The sequence below is a fragment of the Protomyctophum parallelum genome, assembly GCF_964188405.1.
Source record: "Protomyctophum parallelum genome assembly, chromosome: 5".
NCBI lineage: Eukaryota > Metazoa > Chordata > Actinopteri > Myctophiformes > Myctophidae > Protomyctophum > Protomyctophum parallelum.
Window position 1 is genome coordinate 10,374,231 of NC_139702.1, and position 13,437 is coordinate 10,387,667.

A 13,437-nucleotide genomic window follows, 5' to 3' on the forward strand; every position below is an offset into this window, starting at 1 on the left:
TGTACCTTGTTAGTCTGTTGACCAGAGTTAGTCTGTTGACCAGAGTTAGTCTGTTGACCAGAGTTCATGCTTACTCTACTGATTCAGATCTCACACTTTGCACGTCGCTCTGGATTAGGAGCGGTCTGCTAGCTAAGCTCCTAAACTGTTAAATTGTACAAAAACACATGCCACGTCGTCCCGTCATCAGATTCATCTGTGATGTGCAAACTAGGTCAAGTCCAGTAGAGGTCAGCTCTGTTTGGCAGAGCAGTGAAGCAGTCCATTGTGTTGACAGGCACTAGCTTGTTCTGTGTGCGTGTGTGTGTGTGTGTGTGTGTGTGTGTGTGTGTGTGTGTGTGTGTGTGTGTGTGTGCGGTGTGCGCACACGTGTGTGTGCATGTGTGTGTGTGTGCATGTGTGTGTGTGTTTGTGTGTGTATGTCAGTCTCTTGAGTAGAGACCATCCCCAGAGTTGAACAACAATGGCCCCAGTGTCCCCGGCCTGCCTGTGCTGCCATAGCGATGGCGTATGTGGCTCAGCCAGTAACGGAACACCCAGGTGAAGCATGACCAGCAGAACGGGTCCGTTACAGCACAACAACACACACCATGGGAGGTTCACTGTGTTATCCTGTATCTGTCTGGTTATCTCTGACGGGGCAAAGATTATTTATTCATTACGCTCTTTCTACATAATAGTGTAGATTAGAAGCTTATATGCCATATATGCATGTTGACAATCCACTTTCGATAATTATCATGTCATACGTAATCAAGTTTTTTTTCAATCATGTTCATGTTCTTTTATTGTATTGTCTTTATATCGTGCTAAAAAAAAAATATATATATATATATCGTCACTGTTGGGTAGATCTTATCTCCAAATTTAAACCTTTTCATAAATTAACGTCCTACTCGATACAGCGTCACACAAACTATATAAAGCATAGAAAGTAGCAGATCCACAAGTAGACGTTTTTGGACATAACATATAAGGTTTCTATACCCGACAGAGACGATATAGATCTGAGGTTTCTACCCGACAGAGACAATATAGATCTGAGGTTTCTACCCGACAGAGACGATATAGATCTGAGGTTTCTACCCGACAGAGACGATATAGATCTGAGGTTTCTACCCGACAGAGACGATATAGATCTGGTTTCTACCCGACAGAGACGATATAGATCTGAGGTTTCTACCCGACAGAGACGATATAGATCTGAGGTTTCTACCCGACAGAGACGATATAGATCTGAGGTTTCTACCCGACAGAGACGATATAGATCTGAGGTTTCTACCCGACAGAGACGATATAGATCTGAGGTTTCTACCCGACAGAGACAATATAGATCTGAGGTTTCTACCCGACAGAGACGATATAGATCTGAGGTTTCTACCCGACAGAGACGATATAGATCTGAGGTTTCTACCCGACAGAGACGATATAGATCTGAGGTTTCTACCCGACAGAGACGATATAGATCTGAGGTTTCTACCCGACAGAGACGATATAGATCTGGTTTCTACCCGACAGAGACGATATAGATCTGAGGTTTCTACCCGACAGAGACGATATAGATCTGAGGTTTCTACCCGACAGAGACGATATAGATCTGAGGTTTCTACCCGACAGAGACAATATAGATCTGAGGTTTCTACCCGACAGAGACGATATAGATCTGAGGTTTCTACCCGACAGAGACGATATAGATCTGAGGTTTCTACCCGACAGAGACGATATAGATCTGAGGTTTCTACCTGACAGAGACGATATAGATCTGAGGTTTCTACCCGACAGAGACGATATAGATCTGAGGTTTCTACCCGACAGAGACGATATAGATCTGAGGTTTCTACCCGACAGAGACGATATAGATCTGAGGTTTCTACCTGACAGAGACGATATAGATCTGAGGTTTCTACCCGACAGAGACGATATAGATCTGAGGTTTCTACCCGACAGAGACGATATAGATCTTAGGTTTCTACCCGACAGAGACGATATAGATCTGGTTTCTACCCGACAGAGACGATATAGATCTGAGGTTTCTACCCGACAGAGACGATATAGATCTGAGGTTTCTACCCGACAGAGACAATATAGATCTGAGGTTTCTACCCGACAGAGACGATATAGATCTGAGGTTTCTACCCGACAGAGACGATATAGATCTGAGCTTTCGACGATATAGATCTGAAAAGTGTGGAATTGAGAAAAAAAAGATAAAAGAGATGTTGAAAGAGATCACGTGACCTGATAGAGACGATATATAAATATTGTATATTGGGCACCCTCTCTCATGCTGGGCATGCTTGCCCAGAATGGAATCTCTCCTCTGCCACCCGCCTATGCAAACCTCCTGTTTCATCCACCCTCCACTCCCTACTACACCGTCTCTCCCTCCCAGCTTCATTCCTCTCATTGAAAATGAACAAGACTAAAAGCCTGGTTTAAACTTAGTTGCGCACCAGCGTGCCAAAAAAGTAGCAGGATCTACAATCTCACATCATGTGACACGCTGTGAGCTGGGACCCGAATGGAAACAAGACCGCAAGGTCTTTCTTCGGTGCCGTCCTTTTGGACCAATGCTGTGCTTGACTGTACACTGCACTGTTTGCATCTTATTGTCTAATAGAATTATCAATCAATTGTCTAATAAAATTATCAATCAATCAATCAAGCTTCTAGATTGGACATTTGGATATATCGGCATGCAATTAAGTACGCATTGAGCATTCAAGAGAGAGAGGGAGAGAGAGAGAAAGAGATACTATATTGTAATCAGTGATCAAGAACCGTATTGCAAGAGATTAGCCTACATTGCGCCTACTGCCTATTTAAATCTGCACACCTGACTCGAATATAATTAAATCTGCACACCTGACTCAAAATATATTTAAATCTGCACACCTGACTCGAATATAATTAAATCTGCACACCTGACTCGAATATAATTAAATCTGCACACCTGACTTGAATATATTTAAATCTGCACACCTGACTCGAATATATTTAAATCTGCACACCTGCCTGACTCAAACTCTGTGCCTATGTGATATGTTAAACCTTGTGTTTCTACAGTATGCAATACCTTCCCTTACTCCTGTATAATTAAAAAACAACTTAAGAAGGACTGCCCAAAAATCACTACTCTAAAACCTCACAACACATCGTGATGTGACCCGTTGTGAGCTTGTAAATCGACTCCTTTCACTGCATGACACATGTCGTAATACTGTGGTTCATTTATGTTTTACTGTTGTGTTTATGTTTTTAACTCAGAAATGCAGCTATTAAACTTGGACTTGCACGCGTAGGTAAAACATCCATAATGCATTGTGGTGAAGAGAAGGCCTTGCACGGCGCCAACTCCCACAGAGGTACACACACCCGCGTCTAGCCCTAGACAAACAGCCATCTTAACCTAGCCAAGATTCTACTGGCACTGACCACACACGGGCTAGAGCAGTGCGTCTCAAACATTTTCATTTCAAAGACCCCCATGATTCTTGCATTAATATTTAGTACCCACTACACTGTGTGCACACACTCTCAAACAAAAGAAATATACAAAGTAGATAAGTCGACCAAAGAAAAAGACCGAAACGCCAAAAATGTGTCACAGGTGTTACCAATAATTCTAATGAAAGCTCTGTTCTATTTTGTGTAGCACAGCGGTTCTCAAATAAAGTCGAATTCGGTCAAATCAAACCGTGGTCACACTGATGGAGGCATTTTGTGCCCATGTGGTGGTATGTGCCCTAATCATTCCGCTACTGAGTCACCCTCTACTAAAGAAACTTTGAGAACCAGCTTAGCTGGAAAACCTTTTCTTTTGGGCAAATTAAGCCTCACCGGTTTGAACTTGGGAAGTTAAGCTACATTGGGATATTAAATAGGGCAGTCTGTCTACATGCTGATGGGGGGGGGGGGGGGGGGGGGGGGGTTGGTGTAATAAGACTACCGGTAGATGGATTTGGGGATAAGTTAGAATGACGGAAATCATCAGCGTTCATTTAAAGGTGGAGGATTATTATTACATATTTTTAATAAACGCAACAGAGGTCTCCCCATCTTCTGATTTTGCTTTGGGAGTAGTAGTATTTCTAATTCCAAATACTTTTACTTCTACTCCACTTCATCTCAGAGGCAAATATTGTACTTTTACTCCACTACAAGCTTTAGTTATTAGTTACTTTGATTTTATTTTGATTATTAGTACAAAACATACAGTAACCACTTCAGCCCTATATACATTTTGGCCATTTGAAAATAGCAGATCCACAAGCTCACAATGCGTCACAATGCAACACATTGTGAGTGTGTAGATCTGCTATTCTATAAAGATTTGTATACATGTGAAAACTTGTATTAGGACAATCTTGCAAATAAGTTCTTTCTATTTTGATACTTTACAGTAAGTACATTTTGAAACCAATACTTTTGTACTTTTACTCAAGTAAATTTGGAACTCCGGACTTCTACTTGCAACAGAGTACCCATTTAGGACTGAGGTCGATTAAAAAAAAAGGCTTCTAAATCCAAACATTTTTCTGAAAAATCCATGTTTCTATGTCAGTGGTGATCAACCTTTTTCATGTCAAGGACCCCCAGAATTCTCTCTATTGGGCCACGGACCCCCATCTCAAAATATGTTGTTCCAGGGACCCCCCAGAAGCAAATATTTTAGTTAAGAAATGTTATATTCAATGATGTTATATCATTAAACATCATTGAATGTTAAATGTTATATTCAAAAATATATATTCAATGATTTGCGGCACATTTGAACGATTAAAAATAAATAGCAGACCTACAGTACAAGCTCGTAGCGCGCCACTCGGTAATGTATAATACTGCGTCAAAAAATTTATCTAAATACAAAATACAAAATACATCTTCCATCCCTATCGAAATACAAATTACAAAATACAAAAAAGTATTTCAAATACATGTATTTCAAATACATGTATTTCAAATACTGCCCATCTCTGATGGGCAAAATATATTGAAAATGTATTTTGATACAAAATACAAATACTGGGTCAAAAAATTTATCTAAATACAAAATACATCTCATTTCTTCCATCCCAGCGAAATACAAATTACAAAATACAAAAAAGTATTTCAAATACGTATTTCAAATACATGTATTTCAAATACTGCCCATCTCTGAGAACAACATTCCAGTACTTTTTCCACCAATGACTGAATACATCAAACCCACTAACGACGGTGATTTACCTGAGCCCAGTGGTTCTTGAACACAATCATGCAGGTCTCTGGGTCCACCCCCTTCAGCACCAGAACCTGCTGCTGCTGCCCAGCGTCTCTGCTGCCGTTGGCCACCATGGAGGCCATTACGCTGACCAGGGCTACGCCGCGGACTAAACCATGTCACGCTGACCAGGGCTACGCCGCGGACTAAACCATGTCACGCTGACCAGGGCTACGCCGCGGACTAAACCATGTCACGCTGACCAGGGCTACGCCGCGGACTAAACCATGTCACGGTGACCAGGGCTACGCCGCGGACTAAACCATGTCACGCTGAACAGGGCTACGCCGCGGACTAAACCATGTCACGGTGACCAGGGGCTACGCCGCGGACTAAACCATGTCACGCTGACCAGGGCTACGCCGCGGACTAAACCATTTCACAGGAGGATGGGGGGGGGGGGCGTACTCCGTCTTCACTGCTGGCCGGCTGCCACCATTACCACAACCAGCCGGTCAAGGCGGGGGATCTGGGGAGAAAACACAGACAGACATAATCGTCAGTTCAGTTTCGGTTAATTTTTTATTCATAGTGCAACATCACTCCAAGGAGTCTCTGTGCACTTCACAACAATACACAGCAAAAAACGGCAAAAAACACAATAATAATCAAAACAATAGCAAGGAAACACAGTAAAGCATAATAAAAATGTGCCAATGCACATGGCTGACATAAGTACCATGCGACAGAGGCACTCCAACGTTGAAGCACTGGGCCCTAGTGGTAAGAGGAGGGACTGCAGGCGGACGGTCGCGGACCCGTGGATTCATGACGAGGAAACCCCATGCAGCTGGGCTTTAACATTGAGCACTCTGTTGCACTTCCGCATTTGGGCACCAAGATTTGGTGCCCAAATGCTGAATCGGCGAAAAAAGGCGGAAATAGACGGTCCTTCCGGGTGCTTCAAAACGCCACTGAGCAACTTCCGATGACATGAATAGCGGGGGGGAGGCAGAGCTTCGCGCCAGATCAGTCTCTATCCTTTTAATACTCTATGGACAGGACACAGCTATAGATCATCAACAGATAGGCGTAAAAATGCGTTCAGAAAAGCCATTAATATAACATAGGGTTTTAAAACCACAGAGCAGAGCAAGGTGAATATAGTGATTTCAGTGAAACTAAAAAATGCAGGGAAAAAATATGGGTTTTAAGCAGCTCTAACTGCGTGTGTGGGAGAGCATTCCAGAGAGAGGGCCTTATGTGTGAATGCTCTGCCCCCAAACCGTTATTTTATTGTGGTAATATTTGACTGTGAGTTTTCCAGCATCTTGGGAGCGTAGAGATCGTGGGGGTATAATATGTATGCTTTTATTAAGCTGGATATGGTATGGTGGAGCAAGTCCATTTAGGGCTTTAAAAGTTAGGAGGAGCACCTTGAGGGGGTCATCATCGCTATGTTGGCTTGTGGTGGCCATTTTTGTGAAAATGTATTTTTTGCCACGGACACACACAAAATGAGTGACCCATGCTGCAGGTTACAAATCACCCGTGGTGTTAGGGTTAGGTTTAGGGTTTGCCTGTTCGGACTAATGACTGTCAGTCTGTCGGACTCTTGGTATGTTGGAACAAATGCCTGCACCCCAAATAAAACATTTGAGAACCACTAGTACCAGTTGGACTCCTAATGTGCCATAGTAAGTGTTGTAGTTAATGTGTCACATATTCTGAAGAAAACCTGGAGACTTCAGTGATTGGGTCTCATCATCAAAGTAAGAACATTATAATGGTGTGTAAAACAGAAAATCTAAAATCTAAAAGTCTTTGACACATTATCATTATCATTATATAATTTAATGTATTACAATGCAGTACAAAATGACCGTATTAGATTACACATTGTGGGATAGACGTAGGGTGCGTGGCGTGCACACAAGTTTCTCTCTCTTCTAAAATCAATATTTGTAGAATAAAAGACTGAGGTCGACAACATAACAATATGAGACAATACATTATTTATGAGTATCTGTTACACACGCACGCACAACATACAGTATGCACGCACATACAGTACGCACGCACGCACCTCTATACTTGTGAGGACATCAACATTTTAGGCAATTTCTTAAATAGCCATTTTATTTTTCGACGTATGAGACTGCACACAACCAACTATAAATCAGGCAGAAATCTACAGTTCTACCTAAGTAACAGTATCAATACTGCAATATCGCAACACAGTGTGAACTTGTAGATCTACTATTTTCAAATGCCCGAAATGTATTATAGGGCTGAAGTGGTTAATGTTTTGTAACAATAATAAATAAAAGTCTACAAAGTAACTAGTAGGCCTAACTAAAGTTTTCAAATAATTGTAGTGGAGTAAAAGTACAATATTTGCCTCTGAGATGTAGTGGAGTAGAAGTGAAAGTATTGGAAATTGAAAATACTAGAGTAAAGTATAAATACCTCAAAATCGTACTCAAGTAAATGTACTTTCTAGTAATGTTACTTTCCACCACTGGAAATCTATGACCCGACCCCTAAACCCAACCTCTAAATCTATGACCCAAACCCTAAACCCAACCTCTAAATCTATGACCCAACCCCTAAACCCAACCTCTAAATCTATGACCCAACCCCTAAACCCAACCTCTAAATCTATGACCCAACCCCTAAAACCAGCCTCTAAATGCTTCAATCTAACCCCAAGTTGAACCTTTCCTATAATTATAAGACCAACTCCACCCATCTCTTTTAACCATAAAAATGAAAAGATTTCTTGTGAGGAACAGGAACATTTTCCTCACAGTCTAAATTTCTCCAAATCTATTATACATGATGTGGGGACGTCTGGCACTCACAAGTATAGTAATACACACGCACGCACGCACGCACGCACGCACGCACGCACACACACAAACACAGTAGGTAGTTATGACAAGCATGCGGGGAGACGGAGGCAGAACAATACCAGGACTACCAATACAAGACTCAGTTAAAAAGGACATGGACACACACGCACACGCACACGCACACACGTTGAGAGCACTCCTCCAATGCCCAGTGCACTGCATCTCAAACTTTTTAATTTCAAGGACCCTAAAGTTTGGTGTGCCTATTCGACCACGGACCCTCATACTGTAACTTTGTACATAACTGTACAAACTTGTAACGAGAACTGTAAATGGACACGTGAGGGTCCATTTCTTTCCATTCATACACTTTCTCAATGACAGACTTCTTGTGTCCATTTCCCCAACTATCAAGTATTTTGCCGAGGACCCCCTGGAACCCACTCAATGACCCGAGGGGGGCCCGCTCAAGGACCCAAGGGGGGGCCACTCAAGGACCCGAGGGGGGGCCCACTCAAGGACCCGAGGGGGGGCCCACTCAAGGACCCGAGGGGGGGCCCACTCAAGGACCCGAGGGGGGGGCCACTCAAGGACCCGAGGGGGGGCCCACTCAAGGACCCGAGGGGGGGCCCACTCAAGGACCCGAGGGGGGGCCACTCAAGGACCCGAGGGGGGGCCCACTCAAGGATCCAAGGGGGGACCCACTCAAGGACCCGAGGGGGGGCCCACTCAAGGACCCGAGGGGGAGGGGGGGCCCACTCAAGGACCCGAGGGGGAGGGGGGGCCCACTCAAGGACCCGAGGGGGCCCACTCAAGGACCCGAGGGGGGGGCCACTCAAGGACCCGAGGGGGGGGGGGGCACTCAAGGACCCGAGGGGGGGGCCACTCAAGGACCCGAGGGGGGGGGGGGGGCACTCAAGGACCCGAGGGGGGTCCCCACTGCCCACTTTGAGAACCACTGGCTAGGAGGTGGATTCCAGCATGGGCTTTAATTGCCACGAGGGCCGGGCGGGTTCGGCTGAATTAAGCCTTGTTGCATTTGTTTTGGATGCCACAGACAGTCTGTGTATGTATGGTATGCAAAACAACAGTGCTCTCAGTCACTTTTACATAACTCTTGGCCACATTTAACGTCAGAGAGGATTTCACTTACTTAATTAAAAGGGGACATTGCACTTTAAAGGGCAATTTTTGTTTTTTCAACCAAGGTTCATGTTTTAGGTTGTTATTAGAGAAAGTAAAAGATGAGTGTTATTTATTCTTTCTTCATTTGCTGCTTTCTTCCGTTTTGGCAATTTTAGCTATTTTTGACAGGGGGGGGAGGGAGCATTCAAACATGGGTATAAATATGTATTTGTATGTAATGTTATAGCGATTACTTTTTATTTTATTTACTACAGTCCTACTAGACCCCAAGAAATTGCATCTGGCCACAAATTATCACGGGATCTATTGAATGTGAAGGAGGAGGTGACAAACGGACATATTGAGCCTATGACACACAGTCCCGCCCCCTCTACCTTCACATCCAATAGATCTTGTTATCTTTTGTGGCCAGATGTAATTTCTTGGGGTAATGCACTGTATTTCACTGTCTGAAGTAATGTACTGTAGCCTGAATAATGCACTGTATTTCACTGTCTGAAGTAATGCACTGTAGCCTGAATAATGCACTGCTAAAATAATGCACTGTTAATAATGCACTGTATTTCCTGCACTGTATTTCAATGTCTGACCGTCACAGTGAAATACAGTGCAGATGTGGAAACGTAGAAACGGCAAATTTGTCATTAACTGGAGAGGCCAAGCCAATGCTGTTAAATATTACACAGAGTTTCTTTGACAACACATGACAGTGGAAGGAGTGAGGTGTCTTTTCCAAACAATATGAATTCCTTATGCATTCAGTGGAGACCCATTCAGCCCTGCCAAGTCAAAGCCTTTTGTATGGGACATTTCACAAACAGACAAAAGGTCAACCAAAAGTACATACACAAATATTGGAAATTACTCATTGATTTATATGTTGCCATTCCTTCTTGTTACTTAAATACTCACACTTGTTGTTACTCAGTGTTTCCCAATCTGGGATTTACAAATATATTGATATCAATTATTCTAAGCCTAGAATCAAGCTATCGAGGATCCTGCAGGTGAATCATGATGACCTTAAAACATTTGATTCTGGAAAAAAAAAATATATATATTACCCTTTGTGATTTTCATTTTAACTTTTTCACATAATCAAAGTCTTTATGGTCATGACTCACCAGGATTCTGGATGGCTTGACTCTAGGCTTCAAATAATTGATCTCAATATTTTTGTAATTCTTCAGTGGGTCCAGAATACCATGCCCACTGCTATGCTATATTTGTCAGGCAGTCGTGAAGATCGGCTATTTTGGCTATTTGTCACACTGCACACTGCAAGCACATAATGCATGTGTACGTGCTTGCATGTGTAGGAGATCTCAGATTTTGTCAAGTGTAAGAAGAAAAATAGAAAAAGGTTGGAAACCAGTGATGTAGGTAATGGGTAAACTTCTCCTTATCTCTCCACTGCCTCCTCTCTGTTCCTCCCAGACACAAAGTGAATGGATTCAATGATAACTATCATTCCAGTATGGAATGTCATGCACCCAGTGCCTGTATGAGGACTGCATACCTGCTCCACAGATCTACAGATCCTATCCCTGCCTTATCAGAGACTTTGATGTAAGCCTAATCACAGCATCGGTAGGTAGATAAGAATAAACTGAACTCCCCTCAATGCACAATAATGGTATTTCAACTTGACGACAATTCCACTTAACTGTGACTGTGTCGGTGGAGACAAAACAGTTCAGACAACGAGAGAGCTCCAACTCCAAGGTAACATTTTACTGTACGAGAAAGCTACCGGTATGCATCTTTAATTATACAGTACGGAGCAAGAATACAAGACAACACTGAATCTATCCGCATAAAAACAATGTTACTGTAGAACAAAGTTCATCGCTTGCACAAGATACACAGTACAGAAAGACAGCCCATGTCACCACATGGAGACCAACTGTGAAGGGTGATTTATTTTTTGTCGAGCACCAAAAACAGCAAATATACAAGCTCACAACATGTCACACAGTGCAACACGTTGTGAGCTTGCAGATCTGCTGTTTTTGGTGCATGACACAGCAATCGGGCATCAGTGAATCAACGAACACACAAGCAGCTGCACGCACGCCACAGTACCAAATTAGTGCTTCTAAGTTCCACCCCCCTCTTAAAAACGGCCTCTCGGCCAATCACGGCACAACCTCTACTTTTGAATAACTCTACACCAATGCCACAGAAACGCCACAGTCCAGAGAGACAATAGTAGACTCCTCGCATTCTCCACTGTGCTAACATCTGCATTGAGTTAGGGCAAAGAATGTAAAGCTCGCAAGAGAGTGGGTCGTTTTTTCTTTTTTCTGAAAGAATTTTAGGAAGAGGGGCAGGGGAGGAGGAGAACTGTGTCGGAATCCAGTTCGGCGGAATTCCTCCTACCTCGTCTGGAGCATGGCGGCTTGGGAAGTCTCTATTTTTTTTTTTATTAAACATTGACTGAAAGAAATGTCAAAAACCGTTAAGCGTAGGGCCCCGCTGGCCTCATCCTTGTCCCGTTGGTGAAGGCTTCGGGGGTGAGAAGAGAGAAAGACAGGTTGCTCCGAGCTGAGAGCAGCTGACGGTGTGAAGTCCAGGCTGTGTGTGCGAGCGGAGGCGAGGTATGTGAGGAAATGACTGGACATGAGTAAGCAGCTTAGAACGCCACTGGATGGGGAGAGGAGGTCACAGGGAGAGAGAGAGAGAGGGGGGGGAACTAATTCAGTGGTTCTCAAACTTTTTCAGGTCATGGACCCCCAGGTTTTTGGCCATGGACCCCAAAAACTAAGTTGTTTGTGCCAGTAGTTTGTCCCATACAAGATTTGTGTTGTTTAAAAAAGATTCCACATTTTTCAAAGATTAAGAAAAAAGAAAAATGCTACATTAACTAATTTAGCTGGGGACCCCTGAGAACCCCATCAAACACCACACGCCTAATTCATTGTTTTTCTTGCGACGATGGCGCTCAACAAAAATAACTGATATTCGGATCAACGGAGAAAGACAATCGAGTGACATCAGCCACACCCGTGCAAGAATGAACAGTCAAAAACAACTCTGGACTACTGTAATATGCTTACATGATCATGTTTGCCATGCTCGCATGCAGGAGCATTACAACATTGTCATCTCCAATTAGTGACGGGAGTATAATTGGTCTCCCTTCGTAACCCTGCGAGGCCCAGCATTCTGACCGCTCTCTGACACAAGCACTGAGGCACCATGGGAATGGAGTCATGTGATGTAGTCTTGTAAGGCAATGCAGAGCTCAAACTGCAACCTGCTACATGCACTCCAGAGAGGTCTACTCTGATGGCATGTAGAGCCAAATATCTACAACAATAATGGTTTTCAACCCTTTCTGTATTAAAGGCCCATTTATTTATTCGGCATTCGAGCCACGGATCACCATTTGATGAGGTTTTTAGCCTCTCAGACCCGAAAATATTTTGTCCACACTTCCATGCTGTATTGATGTTGCTATAGGAGAGATAAAAGAGGTCAATGTTGATCAAAATAACAATTACTGGTTCTACAGGTTTATGTAGATTTCTTGTAAGTTAAGTAATGCAGATGTTTAACAATAATTTAACTCTTGAGAGTGTACAATTAAACCAAATGGACCCCTATACGGGTCCCCTACGAAGATCTATAGGGGTCCATTTGGTTACCATTAACTCTCCATAATTTAGCTGGGGACCACCTGGATCCCCCTCAAGGACCACTGGTTGAGAGAACCACTGATCTACAAGCTTCACAACGCGTCTCGTTGTGAGCTCGTGGATCTGCTATTTTTGAATTGGGCTTAATTAAGTGGTCAATTGTTTTATTTAAAAATAAACTTGACTTAAAAGTTGAATTAATGACACAGAGCGAATAGACCAGATAAATGGTGCCACCTCATAATCAGCATTAGTGAGGAGCAATTATAAGAAGATAAGGTGGAAAATGGGTAAAGTCAGTGCTCCTTCAATCTAATGGCCAGCATCAGTGTTCAGAGATACTTTATTTTGTTTTATTTAGAGTAGCCAATTATCCCATTACCCCCCCCCCCCCCCCCCTCCCCGCACGGCGCGCACGCAGCACCTCCTCCACCCCAAGCCTCCTGACCAACACTCCACTACCCACTGGTAGAATAAAATGGATAGAAACCATTTCAATAAAAAATGTCAATGTAGATATATACCGGTAGACAAAAACAAAAACAAAGCTTGTTTCCATTGTGGTCCAATGCCAGCCTGTAGGAGTATATGT

General features: G+C 43.2%; 2 protein-coding genes across 2 annotated transcripts in view; both read right to left on the minus strand.

The window, feature by feature from the left end:
- The window catches only part of LOC310859021 (uncharacterized protein), a 428,722-nt gene that overhangs the window by 108,498 nt on the left and 306,787 nt on the right, over positions 1–13,437 (minus strand). The window lies entirely within an intron of this gene.
- The window catches only part of fhip1aa (FHF complex subunit HOOK interacting protein 1Aa), a 62,097-nt gene that overhangs the window by 34,495 nt on the left and 14,165 nt on the right, over positions 1–13,437 (minus strand). The window contains exon 2 of the mRNA XM_083764884.1: positions 5,230–5,732. Coding sequence (XP_083621010.1) covers positions 5,230–5,346 — 117 coding nt within the window. The 5' untranslated portion in view covers positions 5,347–5,732. The remainder of the gene's footprint in view (positions 1–5,229; positions 5,733–13,437) is intronic.